Source organism: Panthera leo, chromosome A1, assembly GCF_018350215.1.
Source record: "Panthera leo isolate Ple1 chromosome A1, P.leo_Ple1_pat1.1, whole genome shotgun sequence".
NCBI classification, from domain to species: Eukaryota; Metazoa; Chordata; class Mammalia; order Carnivora; family Felidae; genus Panthera; species Panthera leo.
The window spans coordinates 137,503,887-137,527,492 of record NC_056679.1 but is presented as its reverse complement, the minus strand read 5'-3'; the positions used below and the strand labels follow the sequence as shown (position 1 = coordinate 137,527,492).

The 23,606-nt window shown below is 34.4% G+C and overlaps 1 protein-coding gene across 2 annotated transcripts in view; it reads right to left on the bottom strand.

The window, feature by feature from the left end:
* Positions 1-23,606, bottom strand: part of FCHO2 (FCH and mu domain containing endocytic adaptor 2) — a 121,163-nt gene that overhangs the window by 22,138 nt on the left and 75,419 nt on the right. For both annotated transcript variants that reach the window (XM_042940833.1, XM_042940824.1), the window contains exons 12-18: positions 16,547-16,604; positions 16,092-16,267; positions 14,578-14,589; positions 14,083-14,107; positions 12,373-12,415; positions 9,154-9,248; positions 4,321-4,424 (exon numbers count right to left, since the gene is read on the bottom strand). In XM_042940833.1, the coding sequence (XP_042796767.1) occupies positions 4,321-4,424; positions 9,154-9,248; positions 12,373-12,415; positions 14,083-14,107; positions 14,578-14,589; positions 16,092-16,267; positions 16,547-16,604 (513 nt within the window). The remainder of the gene's footprint in view (positions 1-4,320; positions 4,425-9,153; positions 9,249-12,372; positions 12,416-14,082; positions 14,108-14,577; positions 14,590-16,091; positions 16,268-16,546; positions 16,605-23,606) is intronic.

Here is a 23,606-nt window from a genome sequence, read left to right as displayed (position 1 = left end):
TAAAACAATTCCTCTAAGAAAAGATATTTAGGTATGTTAAGATTAATTTTAATATAATCAACCAAATTTATTTTCTTTTAACTAAAAAGTTAAAAGAGTTAAAAGTGTTTCTTTTAACTAAAAATAGAGATGGCAGAAGTCAAATCATTTTCAAGAATATGTTAAAGGTGGAGAAGGCTATTTTAAAATAATGCTGTCAAGAGAACCTTTATACATTAAGCATTTTCTCTATTTCAATAAGTATACTTAAGACAGAGTTTCAGAGGTTAAATTATAAGCTTAAACACCATGAAGGCTTTTCTTTCATACATACTGCCAAACTGCTTCCCAAAAGGATTATTCACTTTACTCCCTATAAATAGAATATTTCTCTGCACCTTTTTCAGCAATGAATGGATGAGCCTTAGATGGAAAAATAATTTTAAAATAGATAAAAATAAGATGGGCATTTTACCTTTTATGAGTTGTCTTTGTTGGCTTTGTCTAATTTAGTTTCGGGGGAGCTTAATATTACCTGAGCTTTCACTAACCCTTTGCTTTATCTGCTGCAAACACTTTGTCCCTAAATCTTGCTTGCCCTTTATTTTTGGTGTTTACAAATCTGTCCACATTTCCCTTTATAATTCCTTGTAACGCTTTCTCATTGAGACAGTTCACTCAAAAAAGACATTTGAGGAAATCTTAATTCTACTGCCTTCCCACTTTTCTAAACATAAAAATACATATGAAAATTTGAACTTCCGTTCATTTCTTTTACTTGGATGAATCGATTTTTTCCTTCCACATTCCTACGTGTTCCAATAATACATGAGCAACACTTCCTAAAGGGTTTCATTTTTTAAAATAAGGCATATTTAACTTAGTTAAAAATAACATTTTCCTGCTTGTGAAAGTATTCTGTAAATGAATATAATACTTATTCAATGCCTACTGTGTGTCACTATGGGTCAAGCCATGGGTTAGATACACTAGATACAAAGCAGTGAACAAGAAAGATCCTGTTCCTGTCTTCAATTATTTGAGGAACATGAAAAACTAAAGACAAAAAAACAAAAACAAAACACCCTATAAGCACTCCTACACTAAAATTAGTCAACTCTCTATTGTATGAATATAAATTTACAGATAGACACATAAAAATTAGGTACCATCCAAAGTGTTTTATACTAAGTAACCTCCCACTCCCTCAATTAACTATTTTTGAACTATTAGTTCCAGAGAATAGCTTTTTGATGACCGATTATAATAACTACTAGATTTCAAAAATATAGCAAGGCATAAAAATGCAGCTCTGTATACAGATGGAAGTGGTGCAAGGCATGAAGTCAAACACATATTAAACTCAACAGCTATGTGAAATCTATAAGCTTAGAAAAAATCTTGACCATGTACTGTGGGAGAAATTTCTCCTGTAGCAACATGGCCTCATGGCCATACCATGTGGCTACATTTTTACAATTTACAGTTTAGAATGCACATTTTATAACTTTCTAGGAAAAGACAAAAACAGCTCTTAAGTGGTTTTCTGATTTTGGAATGGCACTGTCCAGTACAGTAGCCACTAGCACTTGAAATGTGGCTAGTTCAAATTTGAGATGAGTTCTAAGTATAAAACAGACAGATTTTGAAGACTTAGCACAAACAGAAAAGAAACTCTCCATATTTATAGTGATTACACTGTAAAATTTTTTTTTAACATACTGAGTAAAATAAGTTAATTTTACTGTTTTTAATGTGGCTACTAGAAAAACTTCAGTATCTGCTGCGTTATATTTCTGTTGAACAGCACTACTTAAAAACAGCAGTTCTTAAACATGCATCAGAATCACTTGGAGGGCCACTTCCCAGAATTTCTGATTTGTCTGGGATGGAGACAGAGAAGCTACATTTCTTCCAATCCTAGGTGATGGTAATGCTGCTAGTCTGGGAACAAACTTTGAAAAACACTGCTCTAAACAGTGAGGCAATCCCAACAGGAATGTGAAAAGGGTGTGTGATTATAGACCCTTTGAGCATCTAGTGAAAGGTAGGTGCCCTCTCCCCAAAAAAGTGCACATCCAAGCAGGCAAGGAAAAGGGCACTTCGATGTACAGCTGGAGAGAATTAAAATCAGCATAAACTTTCTGGTGGGCAATACAGTAATAATCATCAAGAGTCTTAAAAAAGGTGCATACCCTTTAGTTCATGAATTTCACTTTAAAATTTACTAAACAAAGTCTGTGAAGAACAAAAGGATATTAAGACATTGTTTATAATGAAATCATTAAGAATGCTGACTAATGAAAACTTGGAAATAAACTAAATGTCAAATCACGTCTCTAAAATCCTTTGGAAATGCTGACAGTGGTGTTACAAGATAGAGCATTTATGCTCTGCAGCTGTTTCAAATGGTGCTCCCTGAAGCCCTCAAAGGGTGGTTTCTAGAAGGCTCTCAAGGCTGCGGTGGGAGTAAAGGATGAAAGATTCAAGTATAAAAGTCCCAATTTTACTTATTTAATACACTTGCAACTTAAGATTATTTGACAAAAGATTCTACCACTTGAAATAAGTTTGAAATCTAAAGAGTAATTCATGAAATTGAAAGGTGTTCCCAAAATATTTTCAAGTGAAGAATAAAAAGTATGTATGACATTAAAAATGTACACGTATCATTCATAGTAACTTTTCTGAGCAATTACTTCCACTCCACAATGTTCTAAGTATCTAACACACAGTAACTCACTGAAGTCTCATACCACCTGTTATCTTTATACTTCACCTATAAGGAAATAAGATACTCCAAGTACACAACTTGACTAATGTCACTCAGGTAACTATTGACTAATAAGCTTGTGCTTTTAACAACTATATTTTACTGAGTCTGAATATTTAAGCACTCAAAACTTAATGAAAGGATATATATAAAAGTGTTAACTGCATATCTTTGAGTCATGAAATATGGAAGGGATTTTAATTTTGTTTTCTCTATTTCCCAAATTTCACATGATCATGTACTGCTTTTGTAATCAGGAAAAAAATCCCATGTTATTAAGAGGTAGTCATTTTTATATTCTATGAAAAATAATTATCTCCTTACCAGCTTGTATCTAGTCTTTGATCTCATTTCCTTAAGTCTGTTCGTTAGGGTAACAAAAGAAAGAGGTCACTATTTCAGCACTTGGTGCTCAAGCCTTTTAGATTTTTCATGAAACATCTCCTATGTGACAGGCATTATGCAAAGTACTAACATGGCAAAGGCATAGTCCAGTGAGGGGAACACACACAAAGAAAGTATATACAATGTAATTTGTGCACTAAGAGAAATATGAGCAAAGTACATGGGTGGGTATAAGGAAGAGAGTGATTAAATCCACTTGGGGAGAAGTAATGATCAAAGAGGGATTTAGCTAGATGGTATTTAGCTGGATCTTAAAAAAAAAAAAAAAAAAAAAAGAGGGCAGTTTCCTATATAAACATCTGAGGGGCATTTCCGTAAAGGCTGCAAAGTAAGACGTGGATACATAAAAGAGCATGATGTGTTTGGGGAACAGTGGAAAGTTTCAAATGGCTAGGACGTTAAGTTGCAAAGAGGAGAAAGTTGGACAGTTAGTCTGGTAATAATGCAGGTTGTTGAGGCACCTTTTTAAAGAGCCTTGTACATTCGGCTAAAACATTCAACCACATGGACTACAGGCAACCAATGGAGAGGTCTATCTAGAGAAAAAGAAGATTAAGCTTGACTTTCAGAAATTTAATACTGGCAATTAGTGTAAAACATGACACACAGTAGGTAAGAAGCAAGAAGACTGGTTTGGGAAAGTCTCTCTCTGAATATAACTCATACATTTTCTTTAATTATCTGACAACTTTTGTAGACCAGTGTTTTTTTCTTTAAGCAACATGTACTTTCACAAGCCAGTTAAGTAACATCACCTCCAGTCTCTTTATACATAAAATAAAAGCTGGACTAGATTCCCTCCAGGATTCTCCTGGCAGTACACTTCTAAACCCCAGGAAAAGGTCACCATCTCTTCCATAATATTTGACTTACAGCAGAATTATATGAAAATTGCTTCTTAATTGTGAAAGAATGGGTACTAAATGGTTATTCTTATAATGTGCTAACTTTCTCAGGAAATCTCCTTTCTTCCCGAACAATGTCTTGCTCCATGTAACATGAGGAAGTAAAGGAAGTGTTGGCTAGAAAAATTTTCCTATAATTTGAAGACTCAAATAGATAATTCCAAGCATTTAATGGTAAAGGGGTATATAGAAAAATATTTGCATCTTAAATCAAACAGTTATAATTAAAAAAAAAACAAAAAAAACCTGAGTACATACTATTTCATTAATCCCACTGAGTTTGCCTGAAGTAAGCTTTGGTCTGGAAGCGGGCCTTGGAGGTGGGACAATGGTGCCTACAGAAAGAGGAGTTGTGGGCCTGGCTGGTAGGGGGAAAAAGAGAATTTGAAGAAAACCATTAGTATGTAACAAACCTTACATAAATACATTCTATTATAGAGGAATTCTTAGGACTCAAAGCTAATTTTTCAGGAGTTTTGTAATATACATATTATATATCTATAATATAATTATAGATACTTGTTGAAATACTGGAAGTCTATCAAATATGCTTTTCTTGAAGCTAACAATATTCCTAAAAAACAAAAACATTGACTTTTCAGTAGAATTGACACACGATATAAAGTGTATTCCTGTTTCAATTCTTTACACCTATAAAAAGATAAAATGATAAATTAGCTAGTAAAAATACACCAATTTCAGGCCTAAGGTCTTTAGTTTATTGCCAATACATCTACTTACAGAAATGTAAGACCAAGCCTTTGAAGCAACACCTTCACATGAACTCTAAATAAAACACTTACCTTAATTAAACTTAAAGGTCAAATTACAAGTTGAACTACACTGTAAAGTTTCTGGTGATAATTAAAAGTATTAAAAATACCTTATTTATGAAAAAATTCCTGTTCCTAAATCCTACATAAATTTAATGTTCACTGTTTTTCAATGCCATTTACAAACTTTGCCATTTTATAAATCAGATACTAACCAGAGTATTTCTAATTAAAAATAACTCCATCATAGTAGAAATTAATGAAATTCAAGTGTACACCATCACAATTCACAAATGTATTAGCATAATCAAAACGAAAGTGAAGAATGGAAGCTGATATGTTTAAATCATAGTATTTTAAATTATTTTCAAATCCCTTTGCTTCAATCTAAAACATGGGACTGTAATTCAAACTGAAGAAGAGAATATGGATGGGAAGAATATAATTCATTAAGTTAAGTTTGCAGATGTGCAAAGTTAAAAATATATGAATGGGCCTAAGTATATCCATGGAGAAACAAAAGGCTGAGGATCCATGGCCACTGTCAGAGGAATGCAGGTGTGAAAGGAAGGAGAGTAGAGGTGACAGGAAAAGACCTAAAGAAAAAGGTAGTCACACAGGAGTGAAAGTAAAGGCATGAGGGGTATGGAATCATTCAGAAAGCACATACAATGAAGGGATAATAGATACAAGCACAGTTCAAGCTGCTTGAAGAAAACAATAAAAAGCTGCTAAGAACCCCTATGTAGATTCTAAGGCTGTTGCCTTCTTCCATTGAACACTACTTTTTTTTAATGTTTTTTTAAAATTTATTTTTTAATTTATTTTTGAGACAGAGAGAGACAGAGCATGAGCAGGGGAGGAGCAGAGAGAGAGGGAGACAATCTGAAACGGGCTGCAGGCTCTGAGCTGTCAGCGCAGAGCCTGACGTGGGGCTTGAACTCACGGACTGTGAGATCATGACCTTAGCTGAAGTCGGAGGCTCAACCGACTGAGCCACCCAGGTGCCCCATGACATACTTACTTTAAAGACAGGTTCGTTATCAATGAAACCAGCACTCATCACTATTCAAGGCATTTCAAGCTTATGAGAATTTAACATAGTAGAGATAGGTATGTATACCTGAGCTTCATCACTGACAAATGGATTGTCAATGTATTAAGACTGACTCAAACCAAGCCTGGTAGAACTGTTAACATTCAGCTCTTTTAAATAACCACAATTTGCTTTTTCAAAGTCCAAAAACATGCTGGTTTCAAGGAAAGATTCAATTACCATACACTCAAATCAGTGGGAGACAAAGAGTTTGTGTTGCATTCTAAGTTCAGTGGAAGAAGGAGAAAGCAGATGAAAACCAGAAGCAACAGGAAAATTCTAGAACAAAAATATGAATCTACATAGCCAAATAGTTTTCTCATTTCAGGTTAATGTTATTTTAGTCCCTCAAAACTAGAAAAATATAGTAATACAGGAACAAAAGCAGGAGCTCAAACTTTCTATTAACTGAGGAAATTAAGTATGAGCATAAGAAACTTAAAGAATGTAAGAGTAAAACTCAAGGTCAAAAATATATAAAGCCACAATTATTCCTGTTTGCCCAGAGAAGTAAAAGGTAACTCTTAACAGCTGGTAAAAGTATAAATATTTATATATAAACAAACCCCTCCTCTGATAAACCTTACTATAGACTATGTCTTCTCTGCCTGTAGATTAATTGAGCTCTGGTGCTCAGCAAAAATCCCTGAAAATAACGTTTTGAAAAATATTATGCTTTTTTTTTTTTTTAAGGCTGGTTTTTTGTATTAACTCCAAAACTGATTTAGTCTATCTTACCTCCTAACATGTTGGGAGTTTTACTACTAGCCAGTTAGGCACTTGTTGAGTAACACAGCACTATCACCTTTATACTTTTTTAGACTTGTATCATCATCTCTTTTCAACACGACTAACATTCCCTGAAAGGCAAAGTAATTTGACATCATTTTTCAGACTATATAGAAAGGTTTAAAAATGCATAGGAAAGTGAACTTAAAAAGTAGCAAACGGTTAATAAATGTTTTATTTCCTAGCTACTGCACATCAAATGGCCACTAAATGAAAATGAATCCTTTTTGTCTGAAATTAAAAGTGATAGGGGTGAAACATTCTTCAGACAGTTAGCAAGAGGAAGAGAGAACTTTTTTGAAAAGTAAGAAACTGTGTTAAAGAAAAAGAGAGGGGTGCCTGGGTGGCTCAGTCGCTTGAGCGTCCGACTTTGGCTCAGGTCATGATCTCGCCGTCTGTGAGTTCGAGCCTCGCATCGGGCTCTGTGCCGACAGTTCAGAGCCTGGAGCCTGCTTCGGATTCTGTGTCTCCTCTCTCTCTGCCCCTCCCCCACTCATGCTCTGTCACTCTGTCTCAGAAATAAACATTAAAAAAAAATTTTTTTTTAAAAAGAGAAACTGAGGGCACAGTTAGGAAGAAATTTCTGTATCACTAAAGCCTCTGATTTTCAATGTGAAAATTTTCATTAAGGATTCTGAAAAATAATTCATAAAAGTATATTAACAAAATTAAAATACACTACTTATGACCTTCTTCATTCTAAATACAAAACACCATTCTGACATTTTTACTAAACAAAAACAAGACCTAGGGGTGACTGGGTGGCTCAGTCGGTTAAGCGTCCGACTGGCTCCAGTCATGATCTCACGGTTCGTGAGTTCGAGCCCCGTGTCAGGCTCTGTGCTAACAGCTCAGAGCCTGGAGCCTGTTTCAGATTCTGTGTCTCCCTCTCTCTCTGACCCTCCCCCGTTCATGCTCTGTCTCAAAAATAAATAAACATTAATAAATAAATAAACAAACAAAAAAGAGACCTTCATGACAACTTCAGTTTTGCCTGTACAATTAACCTTCCTTATATAATCTATTAAGTTTAGTTTTATAAAACTACTAACAAGCCCACTGAGGAAGGCTGTAATGCCACTTCAGAATATGTTCGACTGTCTTTTGTTGTTTCTTGCTATTTTACAAAGTATTAGATACAGAGCACTTTCCCTTCAAAATTCCAAATTGGAGTTAAGGTTGCCTAAAATCTACAATTTATTTTAAAAATTGGTTTATAAATAATCTAATTTTAAATACTAGTGTTTATTTCATTAGTAGTAAAATGGTTCAGCATGGATTATTGTTTAGTTAATATGTCAGAGTGCAATGAACAAAGAGTTTCTAATTATAAGATCCAGATTTGATCAGATGCCAATTTATATGCTCTTACAGAAGTTCTTGATCGTCTTCGAGCTTTACGTTTTTTCATCTACAAAATAGGGACAATAAAATGGACTTCATGGAGCAGTTAATGAACTTAAATAGACGATATGCAGCTCCTAGCAGAGCAACATGATAGGAACTCAGTCAATTCAAGTTCTCTCCAACCATTCTACCACTCTCCTAACCTCAAATACTGAATGGCATTTCTGAAATCCCAGAGAAGGCAGAAGATCAACTTAAAGTGGATTTTGTTTTATTTTTTTGCTTTGAACAAGCAGTGGTTTTATTCAACAAGCATTTGGATGCTTGCTTTGATTGTTGGCTAATCGGATTTTATATTTTGAAGAAAAGAGAAACAACACATTCTTGTCAAAACACCAACTAAAAAGCATTCATCAAGTTCTTTTATATATTGCTTGGGAAGCACTAACACCTTTCTGGAAAGCAGTTTGGCAATAAATATCAATGGGTATATCTTGGGATTCAAACGTTGTACTGATAAATTATAAGGATATTATGAAACATGTACACAAAATGTGTTCTATTCATGGATTTTCACAACACTAGAAAATTGGATGCAATTCAAATGTCCAATAAAAAAGGACTGGTTACATTAATGCACATTCATGCAGTGGAATTATCTATAAACATGTTATGGGGTGCCTGAATGGCTCCGTGGTTGGAACATGCAAGTCTTAATCCTGGGGTTGTGGGTTTGAGCCCCATGCTGGAAGCAGAGATTACTTAAGAAAATAAAATATTGGGAAAAAAAATTACTTGGGCACAGATAAGGGAATGATGCATAGAAATAAATACATGAATGAAAAAAAAAAAAAAAACTGGTTTGATGTATTTTTGTTTAAGCCATAGGGTCTTTCAGCTAAGTTAAGAGAACCAGTACAAAATCACTTTTACCTGACAATATGTGAGGACAAGTTAAAAATATTTTTGATTGTTAAGAACAACACACAAGTAATGAACAAATCAATTAGGAAAAAAGAAACTAATGCATTCCTCACTTTAAATATATATATATATATACACACATATATATTTATATACATTTACCTGATGATGACGACGAAGTTAGTGAAGTAGAAGAAGATGAATCAAGAGATGGTCCAAACAGGGGATCCCAAGCAAGTAAATCGCTGGTCCCCTTCCTACCATAACATTTAAAAAACAGATTTAATTAAGGAGTATTTTATTAGTATAAAATCTAGTCACTTATTTTTATATCACAGAATTGGAATAGCTAAATATATATGATTTAAAAGTTGGGCATTCTACCAATGGAATATGTGAGGAAAGTTTAAATTAAAATTTTATATTAATAAATAATTCGTTAACTGCTATAAGCAGACCCTCCAATAACATTATGTGAAATCGCTAGGGTGGAATAGAGAAGATTAATTCCCATCAATCACACCTTGTTATACTCTAGCAATCTTTGGGGTTCTAAGAACAGAAATCATTTCAGCTTTACAAGAAAAGCAATAAAAGGGTCTAAAACAGCTGCCTAAGGACAGAAAGGTACTTAATTAATCCTACAATAGTGTCCTAGCCCCAAGTCATGGATAGAAAATTTCTTTAAGTGATAGGAAATCAGGCACAAATTTTATAAGGTCATATTTAAGTACTTTTTAAAAAATCTTTAGGGGCGCCTGGGTGGCTCAGTCGCTTAAGCATCCAACTCTTGATTTTGGTTCAGGTCATGACCTCATGGTTTGGTTCCTGAGTTCAAGTCCTGCATTGAGCTCTGAGATGACAGCGCAGATTTCTTTCTCTCCCTTCTGTCCCCAAAAATAATTTAAAAAAATATCTGTTTATCCTTTTCTTTCATCTTTGAAATTGTCAAGTACAGAAATAAGCCCAACAGCTTACTTGATATAACCCTGATATAACCTTCAAAGGCCTGATTATTATAGTAGATCATGCAAGGGCAGGACTTCTCCCTGGGCAATCCACAACCTGAGTCACTGAGGCAGTCTAGTGAAATGTTTGGGTCACTCAGGTCTTTTTATGAAAGGTAACCAAGACTATGGACAAAAGCATCAAGAACACCAAAATTCAAGTTTCAAAAAAGTCAATATGCTGCATAACCAAAGATTTCCCTCTACTGACCCCTTGGAATCCACTGGACTAGTTACTCTCAAGATTGAACTTGCAGCTCTTTATTTTTTTTTTAATTTTTTTAATTTTTTTTTTAATTTTTTTTTTTTAACGTTTATTTATTTTTGAGACAGAGAGAGACAGAGCATGAACGGGGGAGGGGCAGAGAGAGGGAGACACAGAATCGGAAGCAGGCTCCAGGCTCTGAGCCATCAGCCCAGAGCCCGACGCGGGGCTCGAACCCACGGACCGCGAGATCGTGACCTGAGCTGAAGTCGGACGCTTAACGGACTGAGCCACCCAGGCACCCCGCAGCTCTTTAATAAAAACTTTTAAATCAACGTTTCTTTTTTTTTCATTTTAGTCATACACCTTTTAAGATGTCTCATCTCTAAGATCCTATAGTACCTGAACTTTGCCACTACCTCTTTTTTAAAATTTTTCTTTCCAGCTTTACAGAGATATGACTGACAAGTAAAAATTATATATAAGATGTAAAAAAAAAAAATTAATCCCATTAAAACAGTATTTTAACGTATCAAACAGCCATTAATTTTTAACATTATGTTCTCACATCTTAGAAAACAGGCTCATTACAATAAAAATGGTACAGTTATCTATAAGCACATATCTAGTACCTCAACACGCACTTACATGGAAGCATACTACACATTGTATTTAAAACCTAGGATCACAACTGCATAAATTACTGAAAACAACATTTTAAAACACTTAACTTTACCTTTTAAAATGATAAATGAATACCAGCACTGTGCTCAATTAATGCCTAACTTTAAAAGTATTAAATAATTTTAAATTCTCCATTTAATGAAGACTACTTTCACTTACACAAAAGAAAAAAAACATTAAAAGAATATATTCTTACTGACAGATAAAGAAATGAAAAAAAAAAAACAAAAACACATGAAAGAAACACCGGCTTAAAGTATTTTTTCCTTTTTAAAAAGAGCTAGTGGGGCGCCTGGGTGGCTCAGTCGGTTAAGCGGCCGACTTCGGCTCAGGTCATGATCTCACGGTCCGTGAGTTCGAGCCCGGCGTCGGGCTCTGTGCTGACAGCTCAGAGCCTGGAGCCTGTTTCAGATTCTGTGTCTCCCTCTCTCTGACCCTCCCCGTTCATGCTCTGTCTCTGTCTCAAAAATAAATAAACGTTAAAAAAAAAAAAAAATTTAAAAAGAGCTAGCAACATGGTTTCTAGCCCTCTCCTTTTTTAACTTGAGACATCTTCTTGTTGAAGTTCATTAAAAGTGCAGTATATTTTACAGGGTTACAGCCAATAATTGAAGGAAAAAAACGAGAAAATTTCCATGAGAATAACTAGTTAAAATACAGACATATATGAACTTGGGACACTACCATTTATTTATTTATTTTTTTTAATGTTTATTTATTTTTGAGACAGAGACAGAGCATAAACGGGGGAAGGTCAGAGAGAGAGGGAGACACAGAATCTGTAGCAGGCTCCAGGCTCCGAGCTGTCAGCACAGAGCCCGATGCGGGGCTCGAACTCACGGACCGTGAGATCATGACCCAAGCCAAAGTCAGCCGCTTACCCAACTGGGCCACCCAGGCGCCCCACTACCATTTATTTAGAAGTAGTAAAGCCACCAAGGCCAAATACAGTTAAATGGATTTTTTAAAAAATTATAAAAATAGTGTCAAGTGAGAAATAATTTAAAACAACCAGTAACCCCAAAGAACAATTCACAGCTTAGAGGATGATAAACAACACCGTACTCTAATTGAAACTGCAAAGATAGTAAAATTTTCTAGGGAAAAAGTATAAAAGAATGATATCTAAACACATTAAAGAGGGAAGGATGAATAGGTGGAGGGCACAGTTAAACTATTCTGTATGACACTATAATGTATGGAGACACACGTCCTTGCCCATTTGTCAAAACTCATAGGACATACAAGACCAAGAGTGAATCCTAATGTAAACCACAGACTTTGGGTGACAATGATGTGTCAGGGTAGGCTCAAAAATTTTAACAAATGTTTCATTCTAATGGGGGATTATATTGGTGAAGGAGGCTGGGTATATGTGGGAGCAGAGAATATACATGCAAAAACTGTATCCTCGCCTGAATTTTGCTATGAACCTAGAATTGCTCTAATATAGTCTATTTAAAAATAAAAAAATGTGAAACTTACTCATTAGATCCAGCACATGGCTTCGATTTTGTTAGCTCTTCACCTAATTAAAATCAAAATATGAAACAATTCATAATCTGAGTAATAAAATACTTAAATGGAAAGAGACACTAATATATCTCATTACTATGAACAATTTAAAAATTATGGAATTGATAACATAAATCGAATTTTTTTAATTATGAAGAAAAGGAAAATAAGCCTTTAGCAAGTTTTCTAACAGACTTAAGAATATCAAAATAATAACTGAACTTCTGCTATATCTTCATTTCTTTTAACACCTCTGGTAAGAAATTACTTAAGTCAACTAAACTGTCATATTCATGAAAATAAAATTGGTGTTCAGATGAAAAAAATATGGGCTAGAACTTTAAAAATTAGAACATATGTTCAAATACTTAAGTATTACTCAAAAATGATAAGTGATGAATCATGAAAGCATTTTTTCAAGCTGTAAGAATATTATTAATGATTATATTGACCAAAAGTAGTTAATTCTTGAAGGATGTCGTATCTCGAAAAATTAAAATTTTTATAGCACTCTAAAGCAACAGTCTTTATAAAATAGTCTGTTTTGCTCCCTTTTGCATTAGTAATGTGAACCATTTCATTAGCAACTATTATACAAAGGGAAAAGCATCCGTAATATGCAAAAGTCATGTTAGTTCATAAGCCAATTTCCCTGTACTTTGATGTCTTGAATCACCAACATGTAGTTGATGAATGCAAAATATATCAACATAGGTAACTGCAGCAAACTACAAGGAATACCACACTGTATATGATGCCATCATATCACATATCATGTCACATTGTCCCATCTGGCTCAATGTGGCCCTTTTTTGGCCTCAAAGTACTTACTGTGCTGTTCTCCTCCATGTTTCTACAATTTGCCCTTATCTCCATAACTCCATAAAAGGAGCCCACTTTTATCCTCATTTTCCCCACATCCCCTATCATCAAGCTACTCACCATTTTTTTTTTAAAGCAAAATCCTACTTTTAGTTTGATATAATGCATTTAATAGATCTTTTTCATTGTGCTAGAATTTTTAATAGGATTGATGTTATGGTTTTTATTAACCATTGTGTTTACAAATTGCATAACTTTTGAGTAGGATGCCTTAACTCCATTTTTCTCACCTTTGTTATTTTAATGCATGACTCTGCAGAAGATGTTAACAACCCCCTAAATTTTTTAGTATAATTAAGTTACTATACTAAAAACCATGGAAGTAGGGTGGCTCCATAGCTCAGAGGTTAGAGCAATGGTCTTGTAAAAACCATGGAAGAGAAACTGCAATTGTGATAGGACAAATAAGTAAAGCTAAAGCTTACTCATTCTCATAGTCCCTTCTGGCTCATGAGGCTGAGTTATGTAGGTTACATTCTCAAACAGAAGCTACTATTTGGCTTTGTTGATTTCTGAAAAATGTTGTAGCCAAGTATTAAATTTAAAGGCATGTCTAAATGCTAAAATAAATAGTATACTTAAGTTGTCTCCTGTTTAAAGTAAGTATCCATCTAGTCTGTTGCTAACAGTCATGATGAGAACAAAGCATTTATTTCTATAACTATAACTATAGCTATAACTATATATATATATATATATATATATATATATATATATATATATGGCTACAATAAGCTCAGCAAATTGCCTGATAAGTTTTAATAGATATAAAATAATCAATTTAAACGTCAAACTTACTAGATGAATTCCTATTCATCTGCACCTAAAAGAGAAAAGCAAAAACTAAAAGTTGTTAAACAAATAATTTAATTTGGTAATGAAATACTTCATAAAAATTTTTCTTAATATATTTTTTATTTTTTAAGTAGGCTCCACACCCAACACAGGGCTTGAACTCACAATGCAGAGCAAGAGTTGCATGCTCTGGCTGAGCCAGCCAGGAGCCTACTTCATAAAATATTACTGGGAACCTAACTTTAAGTTGTTTTCGGTATATCTGCTCAACTGTAAACTACATAAAAATTGTTAAAAATGCAGTATTTTTTATAGTAAAAGATAATACATGTATCTTTAACACTCAAAAGTTTTAAAATATGAAAATGTTAGTGCCTACAGCAAGATACTTTGATCTGCAAATTTAAAAAACTTAACACAAGTATTCTGAAAATCAATGTTCGAACATTAAAATGATTTTTTAAGACCATAGGTAATAATATAAAATCTTGCACTTACTGGGCTGTGTCTCTAGTAGTACATGGAAAGAAAAAGAAAGACATAGTGTACATTTTAGAATTTAAAACAGCTTATTTTCTTGGTTTCATAATTTGTCTATTACCTTCTAAACCATACCTAAAAATCTATACACCTTAAAACACATGCAGAGCATTGTTTGGGGTAGGGGACATGAGCTAGATGAGCACACTGCTCAATAAAATATACTCAAAATATCCTCTTTTCAAACCCAACATTAACTATTAAACTGTTCTCATTATTATTTATTTTCTCAGTATGAAACTAGAATGTTCAGTTTTTTAAAAAATAGAAGAGAGAGAAAAGTACAAAGGAGAAAATTTAAAACCACTAATGCTTTCACTAACAAGAGCAAGGTGCTTAACATTCTGGTATATATATTCCTCTAGGCTTTTGTTTTATTTATACATATTTTTAAAATTAGTTGTATTCTTATATAATAAAAATTTTTAGTCATTTCATAGCTTCCTACTTCATATATATATGTGTGTAGATATATATGTATGTGTATACATATATGTATATATGTGTAGATATATGTATACATATATATGTATATATGTGTACATATATATATCATAATTTAATTTGGGTGTTAATCTTAAGGTTAAATAGCAATGGGAGAATAAAACCTCACTTCAGAAATCAGCCTTTTTTATACAAAAAAATAAATTCTAAAAGTGCATGACTGAGAGAAAAAAACTTTTTCCCAAATACAGACTTCTTAAAATATATAACAATATATAATAAAAAAATATGAAATGGGTAATACTTATTCTGTATTATCAAGGACAACAGGTTTAATATCAGTTATGATGAGCATGTACAGATAGACTAAACTGTCATCCTAAGACACGCTTTTTTCTCATTGTTTAACATTCCTGAATTTAGACTATGACATCAATGGAAAGATTAGTTATGGTGATTTTTTTCTCCTCCAAAAGCTGTTAAATATGGATCTTAGAATTGAGGAACTAACCATTATCACTAAGAATTCTTCTATTTGCCTTTTTTTATAAAAAAGTATGAAAAAACAAATATTGCAGTTGCAAAAGCATGCAGACACATAACTTAATGTTTAAATCCATTTTTACTGAATTCCTGTTCATATAAAGTTCATAAAATATGGATGAAAAACTTTAAAATTAGATGAGGAAAAGATTAATACTGCCAGTTCAAATTTCTGAAACATACAGACTGGAAAATAAAATAAATGGCAGAAATAGATTTTCTACATTTTTGTTTCCCAGTAAAACTTTCAAAAGGAAACAAAACTAAGCCAAACTCAAATTCATTTGCCTATATAAAAATCAGACACTGGAGACCTCAATAAAACTGATGACAAATTATAAAATATCTCCTTATCCAATATGCTTAATTAACTATTCCTAATGATATTTTATTATTCCTAAAATTAAGCAGATGCAAGTAGATAAGGTTAAAAAAAAATAAGGCTTCTACATGAAGAGTATGAACTTGCTCTTATTCTTACTTACAGATATTGCTGGGGACAGTGTGATATTTCCTATAGATACTTTTAATTCATCCAAGGAAGCCATTGTGTGATGTGAGTTATTTGGATGCACAGGTTTGATTTCTATCCGATACTTCTTTGGTTCTTCATCTTCAGAATCAGAATCACTAGATGAGTAGAAATGGTTCTCTTTGGTATGTGAGTATCAGTTAAAGAATTCGGTTCTTAAGTGATCTTAATGCATAACCAGTTTTCATACATTTACAAAAAGGAATATAAAACCTTTAAGAGATAAGGTAGACTTTCACAGAAACAGAACTACTAACTCATTAGTAAAAACATGTCAAACTATTATGGAGTCACATTTTATTATAATTAAAAATTTGAAGTTTTTATTAAACAACAGATCATTTTGTTATAACTGTCTACTTATATGCCAACACAATCCATAGGAATATCCAAATGATGAAAGGATATCATTCTGATTTGCTTCTGGTTTTATACTATAGCCTTCTTCATCTACATCAGGAATGTTCTATGGGAAGAAAAATAAAAACTGTAATCATGGATCCTACTACAGAAATACAAAAGATTAGCAAAATAGCTTCAACTATTATAGGGGCTATGTCATTTATCAAATACCAACAGGCTCATACAATAATTAAATGGAAAAGTTACATCTTTTTGGTTAAGTTAGCTTCAGATCACACTTTATGCTTCAGATATCTGAAAGAGAAAAGCACTATAAAATTAAGTAGGAGAAGCACTAAAAGGAAGAGAATAGGTGTTTGAGCAGCAACACCAACAGTTCTGTAGATAACCAAATTTTCATCCCAGTCTTCAAAGTGGAAATGAGAGATGATGAAATCAGAAGGCTGACAGTCTCAATAAATGGAAATATTTATCAAAAATACAGAAAAAACAGAAATTAAAGATGACCAAGAAAATTAAAACTATACTAAAATAATCATCTTACCCATGAGCCAGGCAAAATTTCAAAAGCTTGAAAATACATTCTGTTGCCATAACTGTGGGAAAATGTACTCTTAGGCTTTGCTGGTATAAATAAAAAATAGTACAATCTCTGAGAAAGAAATTTAGCATTATCTAACAAAAGTAGACACATATTTACTCTCCCACCCAGGAATTCAATTTCTAAGAATTTACCCTGAAGATACACCTCCAACAATTTAAAAATATGTATATAACAGATCAAAGATGATCTGTAACTCAGAACTGCTGGAGAGCATCTAATGTCCAAGCATAGTTGAATAAACTACAGTACACACAGAAAACAGAGTACTATATATCTATTAAAAAAATCAGAAGTTTCGGGGTGCCTGAATGGCTCAGTCGGTTAAGCATCCGACTTCGGCTCAGGTCATGATCTCACAGTTCGTGAGTTCAAGCCCCGCGTCGGGCTCTGTGCTCACAGCTCGGAGCCTGGAGCCTGCTTCACATTCTGTGTCTCCCTCTCTCTCTGCCCCTTCCCTGCTCATGCTGTGTCTCTCTCTGTCTCAAAAATAAATTAACATTAAAAAAAAAATTTTTTTTTAAATAAAAATCAGAAGTTTCTATGAACTCATAGCGAATGACTTCCAGGAAAAACTGCTAACTGAAAAAAGCATATAAAGGAACATATATATCTTTTAAGTAAGAAAGAAGGGAAATTTTAAGAACACAGATCTCTTCTTTATGGGGGAATAAAAGCCACTGGAAGGATCAATCAGAATATAATAAAGTTGGTTACCTACAAGGGAGGGTGATGAAGTAGAAGAGATAAAGGATGGAGGAACACTTCTCTAAGTATGCTATGTTAAGAGAATCCCATTTTTAAGAAATACACATTTAGGAAGTTAGGGATGAAGGACCATAATGTATAGAATTTATACTAAAATGATCAGAAAAAGAATTATATACACATACATAAACACATGTGTGTAGGGAGAATGCAAATAACTTCTAACTTACAAAAAATATACAAGAATAAAATAGTTCCAAAATAATTTTTATATGAAAAAAAAAAAAGATCGCCAAGAAATGCCAGTTGGAACTGGACAGCCAATATTCTTGTACTGGAAAGTTTACTATTCTTCGTCCATTCACTTAAGGCTCAGCAAGAACAGTATGAAAGATGATCTCAGTCACAGCATAAGGTCAAGGAGAACAAAGAGCAGAATTAACATGGCTATAGCTTCCAAACTGAATAAAAAGCCTACTGTAGCCAGCAGTGAGTTAACAGACTGGATAAAATCTAGAAATGAAAAATCTAATACAGAGTGAAGAGCAGATTCTATATATTAAAAGATGAAAAGGGGTATGTGGGTGGCTCAGTATGTTAAGCATTGGACTCTCAATTTTTTTTTTTTAATTTTTTTTTTCAACGTTTTTTATTTATTTTTGGGACAGAGAGAGACAGAGCATGAACGGGGGAGGGGCAGAGAGAGAGGGAGACACAGAATCGGAAACAGGCTCCAGGCTCCGAGCCATCAGCCCAGAGCCTGACGCGGGGCTCGAACTCACGGACCGCGAGATCGTGACCTGGCTGAAGTCGGACGCTTAACCGACTGCGCCACCCAGGCGCCCCCAGGACTCTCAATTTTGACTCGGGTCAAGTTCTCACGGTTTGAGAGGGGGAGGCTCCAAGCTATCAACATGGAGATTATCTCACTCCCTCTCTACCCCAACCCTGCTTGTGTGCTAGGGCCCTCTCTCTCTCCAATAAACATTAAAAGAAAATGATGACAAGTGATACACTTATAACCCCTAGAAATAGAGCACTTTCAGTTCTGCATATTGTTTCCTAATATGTAAATAATACTTTAAAATACTTTAAGCTTTACCAAATTGGATCCATTAGAAATCAGAAAGTTTTTATAAAATACTTTATTCTTATTCCCAGTACCCTAAAAACATACAGATATGTAATCTCCTAGAAGTTGTAAGAATTTGTTGATACCACTTTTAAATTTGTTTACAATACACTATACAGTATGATGTAATAATTTAAAATAATACTGAGCTGTTTTCTACAGGACTGAGTAAGTTTCTGGACTGGCCTCTTAAAGATTACAACTATAAATTCTGGCTAGAGAAACTACCGGGGGGGCACCTGGGTGGCTCAGTTGAACATCCAACTCTTAGTTTTGGCTCAGATCGTGATCCCAGGGTTGTGGGATAGAGCCCCGCATCGGGTTTTGTGCTAAGCATGAAGCCTGCTTAAGATTCTCTCTCTCTCCTTCTGCCCCTCTCCCCAGTTTGTGCTCTCTAAAAAATTAATTAAAATTTAATTTACAATTAATTTAAAAATTAAAAAAAAAAACTATCTGAAGGTAGTGAAGAGTGAAAACAGAGCCATATGTTCAAAAACTTTATAAATAAATCATAATGCAGTTCTAAAAAAGGTTCAAATAACCCTCAGGGAAGGCAGGAAAAAGAAAACAAAATGAAAACCAAAGATAAAATGACACACATAAGACCTGTTATGTCAATAATTATGGTAAGCAGTCTCTATCAAAATAATACCAGCATTCTTCACAGATCTAGAACAATACCAATATTTGTATGGAACCAGAAAAGACCCCATACAGCCAAAGCAATTCTGAAAAAGAATACCGAAGCTGGAGGCATCATAATCCCAGACATCAAGATGTATTACAAAGCTGTAATCATGAAGACGGTATGGTACTGGCACAAAAACACTCAGATCAGTGTAACAGAATAGACAACACAGAAATGGACCCACAAACGTATGGCCAACTAATCTCTGACAAAGCAGAAAAGAATAGCCAGTGGAATAAAGACAGTCTCTTCAGCAAATGGTGCTGGAAAAACTGGACAGCAACATGCAGAAGAATGAACCTGGACCACTTTCTTACACCAAACACAAAAATAAACTCAAAATGGATTAAAGACCTAAATGTTAGATGGGAAGCCATCAAAATCCTAGAGGAGAAAGCAGGCAAAAACCTATTTGACCTTGGCCACAGCAACTTGTTACTCAACACCTCTCCGGAGGCAAGGGAAACAAAAGCAAAAATAAACTACTGGGACCTCGTCAAAATAAAAAGCTTCTGCACAGCGAAGGAAACAATCAGCAAAACTAAAAGGCAACCTGCGGAATGGGAGAAGATATTTGCAAACGACATATCAGATAAAGGGTTAGTATCCAAAGAACTTATCAAACTCAACACCCAAAAAAACAAACAGTCCAGTGAAGAAATCGGCAAAAGACATTAACAGGCACTTCTCCAAAGAAGACATCCAGATGGCGAACAGACACATGAAAAAATGCTCAAATCACTCATCATCAGAGAAATACAAATGAAAACCACAATGAAATACCACCTTACTCCAGTCAGAACAGCTAAAATTACCGACTCAGGCAATGACAGATGTTGGTGAGGATGTAGAGAAAGAGGATCTCTTTTGCACTGCTGGTAGGAATGCAAACTGGTGCAGCCACTCTGGAAAACGGTATGGAGGTTCCTCAAAAAACTGACAATAACCCTAGGACCCAGCAAATGCACTACTAGGTATTTACCCAAGGGATACAAGTGTGCTGTTTTGAAGGGGCACATGCACCCCAATGTTTACAGCAGCACTATCAACAATAGCCAAAGTATGGAAAGAGCCCAAATGTCCATTGACGGATGAATGGATAAAGAAGATGTGGTGTGTATGTATGTATGTATCTGTGTACACACACACACACACACACACACACACACACACACACACACAATGGAGTATTACTCAGCAATCAAAAAGAATGAAATCTTGCTACTGGCAACTATGTGGATGGAACTAAAGGTATTATGCTAAGCAAAATTAGAGAAAGACAAATATCATATGACTGCACTCATATGAGGAATTTAAGATACAAACAGATAAACATAAGAGAAGGTAAGCAGAAATAATATAAAAACAGGGAGGGGAACAAAACATAAGAGAGTCTTAAATATAGAGAAGAGAGGGCTGCTGGAGGGGTTGTAGGAGGGGGGATGGGCTAAATAGGTAAGAGGCATTAAGGAATCTACTCCTGAAATCATTGTTGCAGTATATGCTAACTAACTTGGATGTGAATTTAAAAAATAAGTAAATAAATAAATAAATATAAACTGTCCAAAGATAACAAAAGACAGATTGGTAGAATGGATTAAAAAACATGACCTAACTAACTATATGCTGTCTATAAGAAATTCACTTCATATATATAACACCATAGATGGGGGAAAGTAAAAAAAATAGAAAAAATATACCATATAAAAGTTAATTAAAAAAAAAAAAGATGGGCAACTGAGTGGCTCAGTGGATTAAGCATCCAACTCTTGGTTTCGGCTCAGGTCATGATCTCACAGTTCATGAGTTCAAGCCCACGTTGGGCTCTAAACTGAAAGTGTGGAGTCAGCTTGGAATTCTCTCTCACCTCTCTGCCCATTCCCCAGCTCATGCACACTCTCTCTTAAAATAAATAAACTTTAAAATAAAAAAATTAGGGCAGAATGACTGTCTTCTTGTTAGATAAAACCAGACTTCAGAAAGAAAATTACCAAGGTCAGAGGGGACATTGTGTCCATAGAAAAACCTGTACATGATTGTTCAAAGCACTTTTCTCTAATAGCCAAAAACTGGAAACAACTAAAGGTCCTATGATAGGTGAATGGTTAAAACAAATTTTAGTGCATCTATACCATGGAATACTACTATTTAACAACAAAAAGGAATAAACTATTCATACATGCAAGAACCTGGGTGGAACTCAAGAGAATTGTGCTGAATTAAAAAAAAAAAAATCTGAAAAGGTTATGGTAGGATTCCAACTTAAATAACATTCTTGAATTGACAGAATTATAGAAATGGAGAAAAGATTATTGGTTGCCAGAGGCTAAGGAGGGTGGTGATAGAAGAAAAGTGGCTGTAAAAGGGCAATCTGCACAAAAGACCAAAAGATCCTTGTGGTCATGGAAATGCTCAGACTGCATTAATGTCATCATCCCAGTCATGATACTGTATTTCTGCAAGAAGTTACGAGGAGAAAACAGGTGAAAGGCACATGGGACTGCTCTGTACTATCTTTGCAACTTGCTGTAAATTAATTCTTTCAAAATAAATTAGGATTCTCAGTATATTAGATATTCAATGTTGAAACTATTCATAGAAACTTGGGATTGAGAAAAATTTAGACATTACCTGTTTACAATCTTTGTTCATTCAATCCATGATTTCTATATAATGGCCCCACACTGTTGGAGCAAAGCATTAGGCCAAAGCAATATGAAAAAAAGAGCAGATAACTTAACCCACTAATCTTAAAAGACAGGTTTGGATAGTGGTGGTAGTGATTTTAAAAAAATATATTGGAATAATTAATTAATTAATTGGAGGGGCACCTGGGTGGCTCAGTCAGATAAGCATCCAACTCTTGATTTCTGCTCAGGTCATGATCTCATAGGTTGGAGCCACACATTCCAGCTCCCAGCTGGCAGTGTGGAGCCTGCTTGGGATTCTTTCTCTCCTATCTCTCTGCCCCTGCCCCCACACGCTCACTCTCTCTCTCTCAAAATAAAGAAACGTTAAAAAAGGTTAAAAAAAAGAAAAACTAAAGATGTAGTCCCTCAAAATAATTTAATTACACAGACCATTTAGAAACGGAACAGAAATTAAATGGTAATTTCCCTACCAAGACGTCTAGACCATGGATGTTTTTTAAAGAAATCATTAAGAGTACCATAGGGCACCTGGCTGGCTCAGTCAGTAGGGCATGCAACTTTCGATCTCAGGGTCATGAGTTCAAGGCCCATGATGGGCATAGAGCCTACTTAAAAAACAAAACACAACAACAAAAAAAGACTAGCCATAAAAAAGTCATAAATAGGCCATAAATAAATAATAATAGGCTATAAATAAAACAACAAAAGAAAGCCTCTTCTCCCTGCTGACCACCACTGTAACGCTGCTCTCCAAAAGTAACCACAATTAAGTGTCCAGTAATACATTCTTTAAAAAACAAAACAAAAAACACCCAAAAATATCTGCTCATTTATATTTTTAAAACAGCAGTTACTTAAAAATCATACTTGCTGCTTCTCTTTCCATATCAGCAGGCACAACAACCTAATTCTGTAACGTGTGACTATTAGAGTGAATGTTAAATAATTTATTTAACCAATCTCCATTTTGATGGATGTTTCCAGTTTTTTGTTAATATAAACAATATTGGAATAAACATGTCTCTACTTCTCTCTCCCTCCCCCTCTACATACAGCAGTCCCCCTTATCCATGGAGGATACATTCCTACACCCCAGTGGATGCCTGAAACCAAGGACAGTAATGAACCCTATGTATACTAGGTTTTTCCCTATACATACATACCTATGATAAAGTTTAATTTATAAATTAGATACAATAAGAGATTTTTTTAGACACCATAACATTAACAACAATAACAAGAATTACAACATACTATAATAAAAGTTACGTGGATGTGCTCTCTCTTTCTCTCTCTCTCTCTAAACATCTTACTTTACTGTACTC